Source organism: Pieris brassicae, chromosome 10 (genome assembly GCF_905147105.1).
Source record: "Pieris brassicae chromosome 10, ilPieBrab1.1, whole genome shotgun sequence".
NCBI classification, from domain to species: domain Eukaryota; kingdom Metazoa; phylum Arthropoda; class Insecta; order Lepidoptera; family Pieridae; genus Pieris; species Pieris brassicae.
Window position 1 is genome coordinate 11,920,383 of NC_059674.1, and position 19,560 is coordinate 11,939,942.

The 19,560-nt window shown below is 31.9% G+C and overlaps 1 protein-coding gene across 3 annotated transcripts in view; it reads left to right on the plus strand.

The window, feature by feature from the left end:
* Positions 1-19,560, plus strand: part of LOC123714860 (talin-B-like) — a 51,300-nt gene that overhangs the window by 4,977 nt on the left and 26,763 nt on the right. For 2 of the 3 annotated variants that reach the window (XM_045669472.1, XM_045669473.1), the window contains 44 exons: positions 41-190; positions 419-522; positions 841-976; positions 1,623-1,814; positions 2,262-2,343; positions 2,578-2,746; positions 2,896-3,068; positions 3,488-3,643; positions 3,940-4,025; positions 4,321-4,406; positions 4,933-5,026; positions 5,635-5,712; positions 5,931-6,049; positions 6,465-6,578; positions 7,043-7,165; positions 7,236-7,347; positions 7,583-7,660; positions 7,730-7,854; positions 7,948-8,052; positions 8,337-8,498; positions 8,766-8,979; positions 9,411-9,559; positions 10,277-10,379; positions 10,453-10,524; positions 10,844-10,983; positions 11,271-11,363; positions 11,472-11,633; positions 11,887-12,097; positions 12,418-12,551; positions 12,625-12,727; positions 12,800-12,871; positions 14,212-14,333; positions 14,559-14,651; positions 14,737-14,901; positions 15,526-15,736; positions 15,852-16,000; positions 16,083-16,179; positions 16,546-16,617; positions 16,686-16,798; positions 17,037-17,129; positions 17,629-17,787; positions 18,035-18,245; positions 18,679-18,821; positions 19,206-19,314. In XM_045669472.1, coding sequence (XP_045525428.1) covers positions 41-190; positions 419-522; positions 841-976; positions 1,623-1,814; positions 2,262-2,343; positions 2,578-2,746; positions 2,896-3,068; positions 3,488-3,643; positions 3,940-4,025; positions 4,321-4,406; positions 4,933-5,026; positions 5,635-5,712; positions 5,931-6,049; positions 6,465-6,578; positions 7,043-7,165; positions 7,236-7,347; positions 7,583-7,660; positions 7,730-7,854; positions 7,948-8,052; positions 8,337-8,498; positions 8,766-8,979; positions 9,411-9,559; positions 10,277-10,379; positions 10,453-10,524; positions 10,844-10,983; positions 11,271-11,363; positions 11,472-11,633; positions 11,887-12,097; positions 12,418-12,551; positions 12,625-12,727; positions 12,800-12,871; positions 14,212-14,333; positions 14,559-14,651; positions 14,737-14,901; positions 15,526-15,736; positions 15,852-16,000; positions 16,083-16,179; positions 16,546-16,617; positions 16,686-16,798; positions 17,037-17,129; positions 17,629-17,787; positions 18,035-18,245; positions 18,679-18,821; positions 19,206-19,314 — 5,634 coding nt within the window. The remainder of the gene's footprint in view (positions 1-40; positions 191-418; positions 523-840; positions 977-1,622; positions 1,815-2,261; positions 2,344-2,577; positions 2,747-2,895; positions 3,069-3,487; positions 3,644-3,939; positions 4,026-4,320; positions 4,407-4,932; positions 5,027-5,634; positions 5,713-5,930; positions 6,050-6,464; positions 6,579-7,042; positions 7,166-7,235; positions 7,348-7,582; positions 7,661-7,729; positions 7,855-7,947; positions 8,053-8,336; positions 8,499-8,765; positions 8,980-9,410; positions 9,560-10,276; positions 10,380-10,452; positions 10,525-10,843; positions 10,984-11,270; positions 11,364-11,471; positions 11,634-11,886; positions 12,098-12,417; positions 12,552-12,624; positions 12,728-12,799; positions 12,872-14,211; positions 14,334-14,558; positions 14,652-14,736; positions 14,902-15,525; positions 15,737-15,851; positions 16,001-16,082; positions 16,180-16,545; positions 16,618-16,685; positions 16,799-17,036; positions 17,130-17,628; positions 17,788-18,034; positions 18,246-18,678; positions 18,822-19,205; positions 19,315-19,560) is intronic. The other variant, XM_045669474.1, reaches the window with a different exon arrangement.

Here is a 19,560-nt window from a genome sequence, read left to right on the forward strand (position 1 = left end):
TACGCTGTACCTATATTGCAATGTGTTTTCCTTGTTATAGAATATGGATTCTTTTTAACTTCTGCTGATGACGAGTGCTCAGGAGTATGGCTGGAGGGTCACCGGACCTTAGAGTACTACATGCTGCGTGATGGTGACTCTCTCTACTACCTTGAGAGAATGAGGAACTTACGACTTCGAATGTTGGATGGTATGTATGGTCGTGTTTACTTACATGTAGTAATATCACAACATTTATAGCTTAACTAAAAAGGATACACGTAAAATATTGCTCCATCTATATTCGCTTTTTTATATGTATAAAATATAAGCTACGTATATAACTACAGTCGATTGAAATCTTATATAGGTGGTAGTAGTAGTTGTTTTTTCATTTTTGCTAATTAATAAATTCTAAAACATATTTTTGTACGAAAAGGTTCAGTAAAGACTCTTCAAGTGGATGAATCGAAGGCAATAGGAGACCTGATGTTATACATCTGCGACAAGATAGGAACTACAAACTACGAAGAATACGGTCTGGTATGTTCAGTTTAATTATAATAAGTTACATTAAAATATTGTCAATAGCTTGCCTAGTAGAATTAACTTCCAGTCCTGAGCAAAATCATAAAGTTTATGGCACAATTTTTCCTTATATATATCTCTAATATATCTATTAATTCGGTCATCTTTGCATGTATTTCAGCGCATTGCGAGGATAATTTATATACATATAAATAATTAATCGACAATATAAAAATCTTTTATTTGTGTAACTTCATTTAAAAAAAAATAGTACTTGAATTATTTCGCTATAACATATACGGCCCATTCTAAAGACGGTTAATAAATTTTCAGTGCCGTGAGCATATGGAAATAGAAGATGAAATTAAGCCAATTACCGGAACACTTACACTAAAAAGGAAAGCCCAAGCACGTGAAAAAGACGCCAAACTAGAACAGCTCAGCAAGAAACTAAAAACTGATGACAATGGTAAGGTTCTTAATTCTGTCATCTATCCAGGCCGAAAAATCGCGTTTGGATTTAATGAAAACAATAATGCTTAATTATTTCTTAGTAATTCATAATCTACTGAAACAATCCCGTCTGGGTCTTGGCATCAGATTGCTTCTATTTCTGGGAATGTTTTTGTGTGTATAACTGAAGTTTACCCCACTATCGTAATAGTCATTAGAATTATTGCTACTTATTAGTTTTTCGAGGCTTAAAATTAGGCAGATATGTTTCATACCTGAGGAATTTAGCCGATCTTGTGTTGCTAAATGTAGCTCATTAATTAGATTGTTGTGCTATAAACCAAGTGTTGAACGAAATGAATAACGAAAAATCAATTGCTGTACAGTGGGGATTCGATCGCCGACACTGCTCATTATATTAATTACGAATACTGATAAAAAACATAAGTGGACAACGGAAACGCCTGTCTGCCCGATGACACTAAGGGCACTTTGTATTTCACTCCTTGTGTCAAGTGTTTTTTGCGCTGCAATACGTCCATGAAATCAGATATGCTTTAATTTTAAAACCGCTGTTTTAAATATTTTTTATCGTTACACCTGACTAAGTGATAATATAGGTGTAGTATTAAGTATTGTAATTGTTTCTTTTATTCTTTCAGTGGAATGGTTAGACCAACATAAAACATTGCGTGAGCTTCGTGTTGATCCAAAGGAAACTCTCCTATTCAAGCGAAGGCTCTTCTACTCTGACCGCAAGGTGGATGCACGGGATCCGGTTCAATTAAACTTGCTTTATGTCCAAACGAGGGATGCTATCTTGGATGGACGGCAGATTGTTACGGAAGCGAAAGGTATTTATTTTTTTATTTCGTAATCCTACAATTAACATAAGTTATATAACAAAATAGTCAAAGATGGAATATATTATATTTACAAAAAAATTTATTTTGTGTTCGGCTGTGCTGTGCTGTGGTATGTACGTTAGGGTGTGCTTATGATGCAGGTTATGAATATTCTTAATACTCATTTTAAGCATGGTTAACTATATTTAAATTTAAAAAAAAATAAGTGTTCTAATTAAAGTTTTATATTATAGTAATGGTTGCAGCTCCTTACAAACACTGTAAACAAAAAAACTTGGCGATTAAAAAGAGTGGCGGAGAGTTTATTGCCAGTTCTTCTCTTCCGTTCTACGCCCCTGAAAACTGGCTGTAATTCTAAAAAAAATAAGACTGTTTAATGTATCGGTTTATGTTTTTAATTCAGCGATATCGATTTTCAAACCTTATTATTTTCAGCTACTGAGTTTGCGGGATTACAATGTCAAATACATTTCGAAGACTTTAATGAGGAGAAACACAAACCTGGTTTTATAGAAAAGTAAGTAGTCAGTGTCCATAAATGAAAATAATTAAATGCGTTAACGATAAATCCTATACTTTCATAAATCAATTGTTAACTAATAATCATTAAGGTACATAAGTTGCACCTTTTTTAGTTTTTGTTATCGTAATTATTAACCAACGAATTTACTTACCAAAAATAACTTAATATTTACGGGGGTTATTTTTGGTAAGTAAAATTATCTGTGATTAACATTGTTTTATATTGAAGCTTAAGAGAATTCCTCCCGGCGCAATATGCAACATCATGGGGTATTGAAAAGAAAATATTTAAAGAGCACAAAAAACACCAAGGTTTGAGTCCGTTGGAGGCAAAAAATTTGTATACAAAAACTGCGCGGGAGCTGCCAACTTACGGAGTCACGTTCTTCCTTGTTAAGGTAAATTTCATCTTTTGTGTATTGTATACGTCGTGGTTCGATCATTGAAATGATAATTAATGTCCCGGATTAGTCAAAGTTTATATAAACAGTTAAACACATGGGGAGTTGTGACCAAAGATAAAACTTTTGCATTATCCTCATTACAGGAAAAGCATAAGGGCAAAAAGAAACTCATTCCTCGTCTGCTGGGAATAAACGCATCCTCCATACTACGCCTGGACGAGGACACTAAAGAGATTTTGCAAGTATGGCCACTCACGCAGGTGAAAAGCTACCGTGCCGCTAGTGAATCGTTTACCCTGGATTTTGGAGATTATAGGTAATGTTAACTTCTCCAACCCACGGAAAAAGTAGATGTTTTTATAATATTTATTATTTATTTATTAGACAACTTAATGTAATATGATTATACGTAGATTATAGTGTAAAAAAGTACAAGATATGAAAAAGTAACAGTACAATGATGAAAAGGCGTAAAAATACTAGGAAATTGCAGAGCACAAATGTCACTCACATTCAATTTTAGCTTCTATATGTGAAATGTAATAAAGTCTGGAATAAATAGCGTATTTACGATATGGCTGCCCGTTTATCTATTATTTTTATTTCTTATTTACATTGTATCATGTCAAATAACGTGCTATACATAAATTAAAGTTACTACAGTATAACAGATTTTTGTTCTTATACTTTAAAAGTTGTATTCATTAATATGATTTTATAATATTTAAATTTTAGTGAAAAGGAGTATGCAGTAAAAACAAATGAGGCTTTCCGTATCAAAGATATCCTCCAAGGCTACATCGACATAATTCGCAAGAAGCTGGCTGCTCCTTACAACGTCGTGCATACCGAGGGAGACGTCATTTGTGAGGAAAATGTTGAGATATCAAGGTAAAATTAAACATTGTATGTGAACTAATAAAAAAGTAAGATTGTTAATATACCGGCCATTTGAATATATGTATGTAAATACAGACGAACAATAAGAACAAATAAGTTTTCATTTATTTGTTGCAAATTCTGCGTTGTAATCATCGCAAAGGAATATTTAAGTACGAAATGTATTTTGAAATTTTGTTTAACTGTATAACAACATGTCATAGTAATTATTAAATTCAAAGGTATTCCTCTAATTAAAAAATATATATAATTATTTTACATTTTTGTAAACTTTATTATTCTTTCAGAGGCACCATAATCCAAAATATAGTACCGTCAAAAGTTATCGAACAATCATTCGTCGGGCCCAGCAGTATAATTTCTGTTCAGCAAGGTATATTTACTTTCTTTATTTAAAATTGTTATTAAAATATATTTAGGTTGACGGCGTCTTTGTAGCGATCTACAATCTACGGTATAATCAATACGATGGCGCACGTATAACTGTTAAGTAACAACTTTATTTTTTTTTACTTCGTTACCTTAAACATACATATAAAAACAGTTTAAGTTATTAGACAATGGGGGGCCTTATCGCTATCAAGTGATTTTATCCTGGCAATCTTAGTGTGTGAAAATAAATAAGTAACACTACTATACAACTTTGTCACTAATGTTTATATCTTCAGGACACCGGTCAAGTGAAGGGACAAAAATAACAACTGTCCATGAAGTTGTTAGCGTCACTCGAGGGGATAGGAGTCAACAAGGAATAGTACGTAAACTTCATTGACATAAGCATAAATACTTGAAATTCATACACGTACTATAAGCTTCAAATTGTTGAATACTTTGTGCTTATCAGTCTCGTGTCAAATCATGTTTAATGAATCAAACCTGAAGATTTTTTAAGATTCACTCCTTAAATTCTCGTAGCATTTCTGGCTCGTGTTCTATCAAAATATCAAATAGTTGAGTATATAGTAGAACGGAGCACGTTTTACGAGAATTCAGTATGGAAATATGCAAAAAAACTGAGTTATTAGTCTTTACCATAATATGACACTATTTTGGTTAAAAAACTTCACTTTAATGATAGGCACACATATTTATGTGTCGTCTTAAGTCTTAAAATAAGGACAATTCAATACAGTAGTAGTAGTAAGTACCCAATGACACAATCTAATATTACGAATGCGTCTTATTACTATTCATATTTAAATATAGTAATAGAGAAGAATGAAAACAAAAAAAAACTAACTTAAAATACAATTTTCACTCGGAAATATAATATTTTTCAGAAAGGAGAAGCCCTCGGCGAGCCCCCTAATATGTTTGGAAGGAGATTAAACAGAATAAACTCTCTTTCGGTCAAAACCGTTGTTCTTCTGTCAGGTAAGAGTGTGAAGTTGGTTTGTATTTATTCATAAGTTCTATAATAACGTGTCTGCATAAGACAAGAAAGTGTGACATCACAAATATTACACACATACACATAAATTATATTCGAACATAAGCAAGCTAAAAAAATAAACAAGCAACCACAAAATGAAAAAAAAATAACTAAAACTAAATAGAAGCTTAAACCTCATTAAACCCGTGCTGTTATTCCAGTAAAAAAATTGTGTTTATTCATTTACAGTACATATGCATTACAATGTGTAAGATTTGGGAACCCTTTTAAGTAAAAAATACCTGTGTCAGAGTGAACTATAAATTTTATTGTATATGACGATATAGATTTGTCTCCGGATTTAAGTACTGGTATTACATGTGTTAATGTCCTTACATAGAAAAAGATACCTAATAATAAAAATCAATTATTGTAAACAATTGTTAACGGCAGTGAGAGAACAATAAAACACGATTTTGCGTAGTGTGACGGAATTCCATCTGGGCCGGATTATTATTATGATTTTACCGGTTTTAGAATTTTACTTGTATCTTTGACTGGTACTTGACTTGTTTACGGTATCAACAAATTAAATTCGGTACATTTTCAGATGGAAATGAAAGGGACTATGGCAATATGTATGATATTGTGTCGGACATGGAAAATGAATTGCCTGCTGTAGTTAAAGGTAAATGTTCAATTATGGTTTATCTTTTCAGTTTGTTGCAACTTTTATGGGTTGTTGGCGAGGGGCATTTCTTTTTCTATTTCGTGGATCATTTTTATTTCTGGCAATTAACTGATAAGGTTTTCTTTTAGGTCTACTTACACACATCTTGTCATCTTCGACTAATGTACCAAAATTTAAGCTAGTCCAAATAATTAAACTTTTCGTTTTTGTTACAGGCGTAAGAGATACAGCAAAGAAACTTAATGACGAACAATCAAAGAAACTACTTGACGAGTTGGATGAATTGTGCGAGTACATTAACAATCTATCTAATATAGCCAAAAGCTCTGATTACGTAAGTTTTAGTATAGTTTACACGCGCCACTATTTTAATACTAAAATACCATTAAGACCTTAATGTAATCGTTATTTAAAAAAAGAACTCTGGAGGATGTTGGTTAAATGGCTTTTTTTTTAAATTCAGATACTTTTACATTTAAATACGTTTCTGTTTCAATGTTCTTTTAGGTTGTTCTCTATCTGTTTGCCCTTTTTTGGCGAAGGCCTCCTCCAAATCCCACTACCTATTCTGCACTGTGTCACTCGCTGTCATATACCACCTGCTGTTTCTTTGGTCTATCCACCTTCTAAGTTGTCTTCCTCGTTTGCTGTTTATATGGACAATAATTCTGATAAAGACCAAAACATATACCAAAAACGACACATTATTTCAGAAATTTGTTCATAACAATTACTATGAAATGTTTTAGGATAAAGACAAAATGGAATCTGCAAATGAAATAGCTAAAAAGTTAGCTGATATTTCCGCACAGATGTATCTGTCACTAGACCCCAAGAGCAAGAAGCGGTCTCAGTTTATAAATGTAAGTTCATAATTTAACATATTGCGCATTAACTTTTTGATATTACAACTATCGTTTAATTCTAATTTTAAACTAAACTAAACTTGTTTCTAATGACGTGCAATATAACTATTTGAAAAAAGAACAAGAAGAGTATCCATATTTTTTTACATTAGATAATAGATTACAGAACGCATTTAAGAGGCGTGCAATGTCTATGACGTATTATAATGGTTACTTATATGTTGCGGCGCCTTTAGCGTATGCGCATTACATGGTAATGTGGTCGTTTATACGTTAATTTAAAAAAGAAATTGTTCACCCTTTATGTTTATAGGTATAATATAATCAAAAGCAGTAGTAGTGTACCAAGTAATTACATTCCAAATATTTAAAATTTTAATATCATATCCTACATACCGAAAATTTTTCTTCTCATTATGTAAAAAATATTCCATATTAAAACTAAACTTATGACTTTCTAGAGCTCGCGCAACAGTTTTATAGCTGATGAACAAACAGAAGCAAATCTTAGAAGGATGTCACTCAGAACAGTTGTTGAAAGTACTCACGAAATTCTTGATAACTGTTACTCAGATTTAGACCAGGTAATATAAACAACATATATATGGTGAAGTCGAACTTTTCATAGTTTATAAAATCTTTATTAACTTTTAGGAATACGCCAGTTCCAGAGAACCATTAATATATTCAACTTTGGAAAAGAGTGTAAATCACAAATTGGGAAAATTAAATGCTGCAATTGCGTCCCTCATAATTGCCCACTCAGGTATTTTCGTTCTGCATTTCGTTCTTTTTAATAAATTCTTACTATATTAATTTATTAAGTGATTATTCTAATTAATAAATAAATAAATATAGATAGAGTGATTTGTACTTAAAATACACATTTCTTACAAATTCATGTAAGTCGGTTGTCTCTAACGAAACACTTCGGAACGATCTTATAACGATAAGCTTAAATTAAGGAAGAACTACATTTATTTTATAATTTCAATTTTCAGACCCCAAAGAGGTTAATTACTCAACAGCTGTAACGTGTATGAGCACTATCAAGGAATTGGTCCCAGAATTAGTACAAGGTACTGTTATAATAGTAATTTCATACGCGTTTAATATCGGATTTGTAATATATTTTGGTTCTATTACAGATGTAAAAGCTTTGAATAGTTTGAACGAAGATGGTGGAGCTAGATTAGCTCTAACTGATGAAATAAAGAGATTGATTGATAGAACAGCTGCTCTTTGCAGACTTAACGGTACAGATGATCCACAGGTAATGTGATTGTGACCGGAAAATATTTTTAAATATCTCGTAATTATAATATACAGAACGGTACACCTTATTACGATTTGTTCTATTTTACAGAAACTTCAAGAAGCTGGCAACGCCTATGGAGAAGTATCAAGAAACTTAATCTACAAATTTAATCGTGGGAATAAGATGAACTTAGTTGCTGATAAAGAAAATGAGGTATGTGATAACTTTACCTATTAAAATTTAATATTAATTAATGTAACTTTCCATCAAGTGAAGTGCAGACAAACGCCTGTCCTTTTTTAATTAAATATATATATTTAATGATGTTTCTATGGATCGTGCTTATTTTAAAAACAATACTTAGTTTAAATACAATGGAGGTACATTAAACCATTATTTTATTGGATAACTCAAGAGAAATTATGTTCTTATTATTCAGGATACTCGAGAACTACAACGCAACCCACAATTAAGCATTTATAAACTCTTTTCAACAGATAATGGATCTTGCTCAGGATGTCGGCGAAAGTGCCTCAAAATTACTGATTGAAGTGAGTGAGTTAAATAGTATAATTACTGAAGATCCTCGCTCTGAAGAACTTGACACTGCTGGGGTGAAGTGCGCCGATGCTGCGAAAGAACTATACGAGTGTGCGAAGGTATTTAAGATCTCTTTTTCTAGCACATGTTTGCACCTGTGATTCCTTTTTTTTAGATGTCTTACAATCTGATTAATAATTACCGAATTGACGTTTCTTATAGTATGACTCGGTTGCTACTATGAGAAGTTTGTTGATTTTTTTTTACTTCTAATCTTTAGGCAACATAGCTTTGACCTAAAACGTAGACATTATATTCCATATAAGTTAAATATTGAAGCAATTTTTGTTATTGTAAAAAAAACAACTTATATTTATACATTTCAGCTAACTGCTCCATCGATTCATGAGCCTCACTGTCAAAGTGCATTAACAGGAGCCTGCGAAAATCTAACCTCATCAGTACAGCACTTGTCTCAAATCTATAAACCTATAGTTGATGATCCCGGCCGACATTTTTATGGCAAAAGGCTGGCTAATGAAGTAACAGATCTAAACAAGGCATTAGAAAGATTGATGAATGCATATTCTAATTTGAATGGTAAAATTTGATTCAAAAATAGTATGTTTTAATATATATGAGAGTATTTTGTTTATTTTATCAAATGTACTTGCATTTGTGTTAAAAATGAAACTTTGAGTTATTTTGTTAATAATATTTCAATATTTATTTCTAATATTGGATTTTAGTATCGAATGCAATACCGATTTAGTCGTTTATGTATGCAAATTGATGTAGTTTTCTTACTAATACAAAACAAAACTAATTATTAAAATATATCTCCGTCTCTATTGCTCTTTAGAGTTACAGAGCCCCATTCTTAAACATCCATATAAAGATAGTGCTTAGTTATTAGGTATAACACCCTAATATAGATAGTAAAAGAATCAACCTACCATATTATTTTGGGACTAGTAAAAGATTTGTAAAAGCTTGCACTTTTTATTTAATATACTGCGATATTCTTACAGAAAATGAAAATGATAATGATCCTGATGGAAGTTCTAATGGAAGGGCACAAAAACTTAAATTTACACTATCCCGAGCTCGTAAAGCTTTAGGAGATATGGAAGATCAGCTGTTAAACGATACAAACTTTGATGCACCAACCAATTACGATGTATGTATGAAAGCAAAATATTATAATAAAAAAACATTGTTAACTGAAATTTGGTGAGGTAGTTAAAATAAGTATTTTTTAACCATTGGAAAGGCATTCTAAAGTTACATTTTTATGTTACAATTCCACCAAAATAGCACATTTATTTACAATTATTTTGTACAAATCAATCGCGCGTATCTCGTTTAGCTTGTGTCTCCACCTGCAATGATGTATGTTACTTTTGTGCGCGCACAGTGTTGCACACTGTTTACGAACTTCTTCACTAATACGATTTTCTGCAGCAAGTTGCTAATATGAACGCGCAGATAGACGTCTTGCTTTGTGTCGAGCCTACGTGTTACTATGTGGTGCGCGCATATTTAATTTTTTTCGCTTAGCAGAAGCAAGACTGAGTTCGCGAACAATGAGTGTTTGCACGTCGAAACCAATCCACTAATTGTACCGTGTGCACAGTTGTGCGCTGCGTACTCGATTCCAAGAACGCTATTTTGGTGGAATCGTACCTATATTCAAGTATGCTATTTTGTACCTCAGTTGGACTCTTGATAATTACTGTGACAATTCTAGAGAAATAATTAAATGTTTATAAATTATTTTAAAGTTATAAATAAGAGCAGCACATATGTCTCCCTCGTGTCTCATTGAAATGTTTAAGTTTATGATTAGATAGTTACAGCCTTGCTAGATATAAACACAGCTTGAATCTTCTTTCAGGATCAACAAAAGGCCGATTTACAAAAGCTTGAATCTAAATTAAGTCAAAACGTATCAAAATTAAATGCTGCAATCGCGACATTGCTCCGAGCAACGTCATCAGGTATTTTTAGCCTCAATATTTCGTTTTAATTAAATTTGAAATCATAGTTGTATATACCATTTCAATGTTACAGATTCACCTGACTATGGAAAGATAAATGATGCAATCAATACTATTTCACAAATTACTCCAGAAATCATACAAGGTAATTATATATTTTCTAATACGTTGTAACAACAGAGATGTTATTGAAGCTAATAAAATTGTTAATGATTACGTGTTACTTGAAGAATAGTGACGTTACAACCCTTCGTCTCTGCTTCATGCCTTCAGATTTCTGTATCAGTGTTATGATATTTCCTCCACCGTACGAACGAGTGTTTGCGCACATAGAAAGTAAAGTCCTTTGGTGCCCACCCGTGATTCAAACACACGACTAGGTTTGAGAGGCGTACGCTGGCTTAACCACTAGGACAACACTGCTCTGACTGGCTATTTTAGTTATAATTGATGTTTTATTACAGATTCTAAGGTACTTGAAGAACGCTTACGTGAATTAGGAGGAGGTGATGAAAACAGCAAACAAAAACTATTGGACAATCTTAAAGACATACTCCACTCTACTAGAGATATTTGCGCTAGTGCGGAAGATGATAACAAAACAGTAAGCCTAATATTTTTATAAGTATTTAATCGACCAAAGTTTGATTGTTGCATGATGTGGTTTTACATTTGATTTCGTTATATAAAAGAGTTATGATTACAAACATTATTGCCAAATTATCAAATCTTTAGTGTTAATCTTCTTTTATGGAATTACCATAAAAAAATTAAGTTAAAATTTGGTGCATAAGACGTCTTTGCTACAAAATTCTCTAGTAATTAATTGAAAAAAAAAACATAGGGATTTTGTAAAAAATGGGCGTTAATATTTATTTATATTCCATTTAGGATCTTAATGCTGCTGCATCAAAACTTGCAAAAGCTACGAAGAAACTTCAATGGATGTACAATCCCCTTACAAACGCCCATAAGGAGCATGTGGTAAGTTAAATTTATTTTAATAAAACCATCTTTGATCTGAATTAAAATTATTTACCTTTAATATGTATTTAAAATTAAGGTTGATTGTTCTCTAAAATTCATTATAAGGTCATGGAGCAAGCCAAGGAAGTTGGTAACAAGACATCAGCACTTTTATTGGACACAAGTGAACTAGTGACGTCCATCGGAAACGATCCACGCGCTGATGATCTGGAAGCAGCTGGAGTCCGATGCGCTGATGCTGCTAAGGATTTGATTACTTGTGCTGAGGTAGGATATTATACTTCTAATTATTTTATTGCATGTTTTAATTTAAATAACTTTTGAATTCGTTTAAATACTATTTTTATATTTCAATCTTATCTTTATTCGTAGGGTATTATAGAGTGTATTAAAGTAATGTTTTTAAAGCATCGCGACTTATCTTACTTTATGCTGTAGGTACAGCATCTCAATCTTATTTTACTACTTCATTAGATGCTATGCTATGGATAAATATAATATTTTAAATTTACTCCACCAGTTGACATCACCTACCATCGAGAACATCGCCAGTCAATCCGCTTTGATGGCATCATGTGGTATCTTGGAGTCAACTCTTCAAAGTCTTAACGATAGTTACAAACCAATAGTATCAGAGCCAGAACGGTATTACTACGGAAATACTCTCGCTGCAAGAAACGAGGATCTCGTGAAGGCTTTAGATAAGCTGAAGGACCTATGTGGTAAAAATGGTATGAAATTGAATTAAAGTTCTAAACTTGTAAGTAATGACTTCAGAATTTATCGATCTATGGTATTTTCGTAAATAATAAAAAAATATTTTGAATAACAGAGAATTAAAATCTGTTTTATTAAAACCGTCTTTTACATAACATACACAAAATTAATTTTGCGCAGTTGTTCGGGATCTATGCGCATGTATTTTTACTTTTAAATATCAATTCACAGCAAACATAGCTGTGAATGAAGCTGTTCCGTTGCTATAGCAATACATCAATACAAATGCAGAGTACTATGGTATAGATTAACTAAAATTATACTTAATTTACAGATAATATGAATATCGAAACATTGCCGGAATCGGAAAAGGAACACAGACTCAAGTTTGTAAAGTCATTATCACGTTTTAGTGATGCTTTGAAAGATGCAAACTATAAATTGAACAATCCCTCAATTACCAATGACGTAAGAGTTTTACTTCGTAATTTAAGGCAAACACGACTCAAACATTTTTTGTATGGAATTATTTATTTTACAGAACGTGAAAGGTGATGCGAATCGTGATCATCTTCAAAACGAGTTATCAAAGAATATAGCAAGGTTGAATGCTGCAATTGCTCAGTTATTAAATTCGATATCAGGTAATAAATTAATCTCAACTATAATCTTTTAGTTTAAACAAATTGTAAAATATATAGCTTTTAATTTTACAGGACTTCCCGATTATGAAAAAACAAATTCTGCTATTGAGGCAATTGCTGAACTTACACCCGAGATTATCAGGGGTAAGTGTTTACTAAACTTAACATTATTTAAATTAATGTGCTGACTATATTACCCACGACGTTATATGTTACGAAAACATTACATATATAGGGAATAAAATTGAAGCCATCGCCAACATTTTACTAATTTTTTTTGGTAAAGTAGACAATCGTACCATTGATTAAAATTACCTTCTCTTTATAACACAACTATTAAATAACTCAAGCATACGAAACAAATAAATAATTTGCGCAATTCCCGAAAACACGCATATAATTACAACTAAGAGAAAATCGTCATAATTTTAGTATTGACTTGTTCACTTATCCTTGACGAATCATTGAAAACATTATTAATAATCCACTTGCACTATAACTCTATATGGTAACACTACCCATATAGTGTTATATATACCACTATAGAGTTATAACTATAGCATATACATCACGGATATAATCTTAGGCCACTGCCTCAGATTATATCCGTGTAAAAATGTTATGTCATGTTTATTCATTTTCAAAGTAACATTTCTTTTTATTGTATACATAATCTTAAATAGAAAAGAAGTCGGTGTGGTAGAAACACAAACTGGACACAGTTTTTCTGTCCACCAGGACGTCAAACATAACTAAATTATTTACACACTATAACAGTATAAACCTTAACTATTAAAATTGCACGTAAACCAATTGAGACATTGACGCCCCATAGATAGTCGATGTAAGAAACCTGTTCTTGACGAGAATTCTTATTCGAATACAGGTGTATTCCTATATTCGATTTTTTTTTATTCATTATATAATATATTTTTTTTAATTTAAATTTAATATTGTTTCTTATTATAGTATAGAAGTGTAGCTGGTAGCGAGTTTATTAAATATTGAATAAGATTTTTAATTTTCTACGTGTTGAATAGTGATAGGGAGTTTTAATTGTTTTGAGGTAATTTTCTGTAATACATTTAATAATCCTAGCTGCACTTTCTCTTGTATAGGTATAATTGTAATAATTTAAATAGTTTTCTGTAGTCCACTTTATTTATGATTTGAATTTTATAGGAGCAATTGTTTTCAAATTACGTATTTGTATTGCAAATGTTTGATTTAGATAGGATTTGCATGTTCTCCCATAGCTTGAAAGTCCATATGTTATAATGGATTATTAGTGCTTTGTATAGAAGTACCAGAGTTTTAAGAGGTATTATATTTTTTATTATAGTGAACATGGCAAGTATCGTTAGCCTTTCACATTATATGTGTCGAGTATATAGTATTATACCTTATTGTAATTATCTTTGTAAATCACCTAATGTTTGTTTATTTATATGAAAAATAGAAGATTTAAGTTTACAAAATTTTAGATGGTCGAACCCTCGAGGCCCACATCGATGGTAACGAACAGAAAGAGTTACGACAGAACTTACAACACATTCTTGATGCAACCCACGATATATGTACTCACACAGCGGGACATGACAATGCGGTATGTTTTTTTTAATAGAATAGCAAGCAAGAGACCAACCTGATGTTAAGTGACACCGCCGCTCATGTACTCTCACACTACCAAGCGTTACTGTGCATGTGTGTGATACCGTACTTTAAATAATTTGTACGCTCTTTGATTGAAGGAACCTATGATGGTGTTCATATGTTTTTTAAAGAAACTCGGAATGCATAGCTATAATAAAATATATCATTTTGTTTTTAGGGTCTAAAAGATGCGGTGGCAAAATTTGCGCAGACGTCAGGAAAACTAAATTTCGTTTTTAACCGTCACTCAAAACCCAAAACAGAAAACCAGGTTAATACATTTTAATGTTATATATTTTTGTACTTTATCTTACGTCAAGATACTTTCGATTTAAATGAGATATAAAACTTTCCAGACAATAGACTTGGCCAAGGATGTGGGAGACAAGACGGCCGTGTTATTGTACCAGACACGTGGACTGATTGGGGTAGATGATGAGTTAAAACCAGAATATCTAAAACTAAATGAAGCTATTATGGCTTGTAACTATGCGGCGAAAGAACTTGAATCTTGTGCTCAGGTATGAAACATCGATTCTACGTACTAATTATAATATAATTGATATATTAATAAATAAATAAAAATCCGTTTTATGAGAAAGTAAATTACTTTTAAAGTTATTTATGATTGAACCGAAGAAATTTTATGTATGAAAACATTTGTATATATATCGTATAAATTCAAAGCAATTCTCAGATGATGACTTGACTAAGTCTCCAAAACGTCACTTCGTGTAATTCTTTTATTGCAAATATTTGGATTGAATTATGAAAATTGCTAAAACGGTTTTTTTTTAATTTTATCTTAAAGAATGATATTATTTGTTAAGTAATACAGCGCAATTTTTTTTCAAAAACACTATACAAGTATTTATAATAAATTTCATGAGTAGTGGCCTAGTGACGTCAGCGTTCGACTCTCATTCCTGAGGTCGTAGGTTCGAGCCCCGGCTGTGCACCAATGGACTTTCTTTCTATGTGCGCATTTTACATTCGCTCGAAAGGTGAAGAAAAAAACATCGTGAGGAATTCGGTTTGCCTTAGACCCAAAAAGTTGACAGAGTGCGTCAGGCACAGAAGGCAACATTGATTGATTGATTTATATTATAATAAGTTGCATTGCATTAAAATCCTTATATGTCCAGATTACAGCGCCATTCCTCTATGAGCCGTCTTGTCAAGGGGCTTTGGCAGATGCTTCGAAAAATCTAGCGAATAAATTACAAAGTTTAGCTTTAGCATATAAACCATTATTAGACGATCCGAATCAAATCAACAATCGAGAGATACTTGTTAATAGAACTATGGGAGTCATAGAGGCTTTAGATAAATTAAAATATCACGCCGCCTCACAACGTAAGTACTAATTTGTTATTTAAATGTTTTAATAATTAATCATTATAAATTATTTTAATAATTAAATGTATAATATATTACATTTAATTCTTACATAAAAATATTGTTTTATCAGAAGCTTGTGACGTCGTTCGTAAGTCTATCATGGAGGACGAACCAAAACGTATGTTCAAGGCTAGTTTAAAACAGAGTAAAAAAGCGTTGTCGGAAGCGATCCAGCAGTTAGAAAGAGACAGCGAATATGGAGTAAAACAATGTGAAATGGTACGGTTGAACTTCCTTCTTCAATTGTTTAGTATAAACTAAATATAAAAAGAAAAAATCAAGCTTAGGGGTATGTTTTTAGGTTGCATCCGAGTCAAAGTCCTCACCTAAAGAGTTTTTGTCACAAAACGTGGCACAACTCAATGGAGCCATCGTATCGCTACTACATGCTACGACAGGTATCAATCATTTAATTTCTTTTGTTGCTTTAATAAAAAAAACAAAGGTGCTACACCTACTTCTTTTCTACCTTTACTTCTGAGCCACAAATTTCTATATCTGTTTTGTCTAATAAGCAAGTAGGTCAGTCATCTGCGCCTGACATACGCCGTCGATTTATAGATCGATGTCATGTCCTCGTAATGTTTTCCTAACATTAAAACAAACCTACGTCTTCATGGATGAGACTCGCACTCAGAAACCACTAGACCAACACTGCTCATTTGTTTTACTGATTGTTTGACACATTTTAAATGAATTTAAAACCTTAAATACAAATTCAAGACATGACATGCAAATAACTAACAAAAATCTCATTTGTTCAGATTCACCAGACTATGATGCTGCCACGTTTGCTGTTCTTTCAATTTCCAACATCATTCCAAAAATCGTTAAAGGTATGTTCTTATTGCATTTAATTTTATGTTCTTGCAACACAATATACTTATATTTGATTAAATTTAAGCGGGAGAATGTATTGACGGTGAAAACCCAAAAGCAAATATGATTGAAAAATTGAAACCAATGATAACGACTGTTCAAGAGATATGCAAAAGTGCTGAAGAGGAACGGTTTAAGGTAATAACTGAGTCAATAATTACCTTTCTAGATGTTTCGGCTTAAAATTGCAAGATTTTCTGAATAGGTAACGAATTAATACAAAAATTAAACTTGGCACTAAAATTTAGCCTTTTGAAGTTTGTGATTGTCATATAGCTGTCATAGAAATAAAATTACTGTTTAAAATGGATTAAATATTTCAGCAAGAACACCTAAAGATGCGATAACTATTTTTAAATTTAGAATATTATTTTAGGACCTTAACAATAGCACGATGCAGTTTGCTGAACAGTCGGAAGCAATATACAGTGAATGTAGTCCTAAATCCTATGAAAAAAAGAAAGATCGGGTATGTACTTTAATTTCAATAACAAGACTTGGATTCGTATAATTTGATTCTAATTTCTTAGTTTAATTACCTTGTATTCTAAGACCATTTGCAGTGTATGTGGAAAGCTGGTGACTTCGTTGAATAAACGTCAGAACCGTTTAATAATTCATTGTAGATTTGAGGACTCTTTTGAGTAAAGATACCTTTGTCAGCCAGTTCTATCATAACAAACTTAACATTACAAATTAGTTAAGTACTCACAATATTAATCTTAACTTTTGCCGACGTTTTAAAATTTATTATTTTATTTCAACTTTTACATCAGCATGCATACAAAAATATTTCTAATTAATAATATATGTAGGTACATGTTTTAATGTCTTAACTATCTTTAATCATCAATATTATTCAACGAGATTTCGTGGAAGCAAAGAAAATAAAATTGAATTTTCTATACAATCTTTTCTGTATCATCCAATGTCTACAACTAACTATATTAATTATAATTGATTTATAGATATTAGACCTTTCAAAGGGTGCGTGTAAGGACGCATCGGTGTACCTTACAAAAGTGTATCAGCTAGCCCAAAAGGTTGGTGTTGAAGAGGCCACAGATCTCGATGTCGGTGGAGCGAAGATAGTTGACACTGCGCAGGTGTTCCTGACTGCTGCACAAGTAAGTTGAACCTACCTAACCTTAAGGGTCAAGACTTAAAACAAGCATCGAATTAGAATTTAGAAGGGCATTAATAACCGACATTAAATTTACTACGTTGAATCTGTACCGTTAAAATATACTGAGTATAGAAACAATGATAAAGTTTCTCTTAATTTTTTTTCCAAAAAGAGTTGCTATATCTAATAGAATTCATATACAATATCTATTACACTTATTCACGTGACGTGAAATCCTTATTATATAGGTAACAGCACCAACAATTGCGGAGCCACAGTGTCAGAATGCACTAATTTCATTCACGGACACCTTTTCAAAGAAAATTGACGATTTAGACAACTTGTGGGCACCTCTTACTGGACCCCACAATCAGGATTTGGCTGACCTAATGAAAAATGACTCTAATAAGCTCCAGAAAACTCTGAACGAGTTGCGAAATATCTGCACGTCTGATAGTGGTATGTTTTTTGGAAAATTTAAGTTAATTAATTGATTTTTAAAATAAAATTTATTTAAAAATTTCGTAACAATTCAGCTGGCTGGTTATAGTGAACACAATAATGTGTATAGATACGGAACGATCGAGCTATCGTGAATACTTATTTAGTTAAGCATCGTAAATATTTAAAACTTAAAAAATACAATAAATTATTAATCAGTCACGGAAATTACATGATTTATTCTATTTTACAAAGCGCGCCATGTCTATGGATTCCAAAGTTGAATATACATTGTCTATTGGTGCGTTGATGTTAGTTTGCCGGTTTTTTGGCGCCATTGTTTTTGTACAGATTTAATTTATTCGTTTTTTTTTTGTTTTGATTTTTTAATAACATTAACTAAATAATAATAAAAATGTTAATATCATAATATCAAACATTTAATCTACAGGCGATGAAGATAAAGAACAACTACAAACGAAAGTTTTGGAGGCAAAGGATAAATTAAAGGCAATGGAAAAACTTGCCTCCAAAGAACGATTGAGGGAATTGCCCGAGCCGCCACTATTGGAATTTGTTTCTATTATGACTAAGGTACTTTCGAATTAACTTTTTAACTATTACTACTGCGGCTTTGATAATTAACAATATACTAGACAACAATTTATGCATTATACGACAACTCTTTAATGGTATTATTATAGACCTTTGAGATATATCATAATTATGATAACCTAAGAACTTTAAATATACTGTTACGTAGACTAGACTGACAGAAGTTGAATGAAATATTTCTAGATTTCTCTACAACTTAAAGGCGTTTCCTGAAATATTATTTAAAGAAATCTACGTCTTTTCTTCCTGATCACCTAGCTCGTTACACTAGCATATTATATTTTGTAACGAAAGCAAATTCTAAAATATTTGTATACGTATAAAACATGTTTATACTATAATGGTTTTGAAATGTTATTAAAGGACCAAGGATGTATAGAGAAAACCACAATTGAACCCACTAAGTTGTTACTGTGCGAAAAATTATCACAATTAAATCAATCCATCGCTCTTTTGGTTCAAGCTATGTCGGGTGAGTTGAATTTTTTATTAAAGTATTAATCTCTGCTTTACTAATGTCTTAAATAAATATTACTACACATGCGTCACAGTTATATTTAAGTGGTGGCTTAAGCGTGACTCAACTCTCAACTCTCATATAGACACGTGAGAACACAAGAACGTAGAGGTTCTTGACTGAAACTAGTAGTAAATGTAAATTTAAAATCAATTTAGGATCCTATCTGTTGTCGTTCATAAGTGTACTTGGTTACCTATA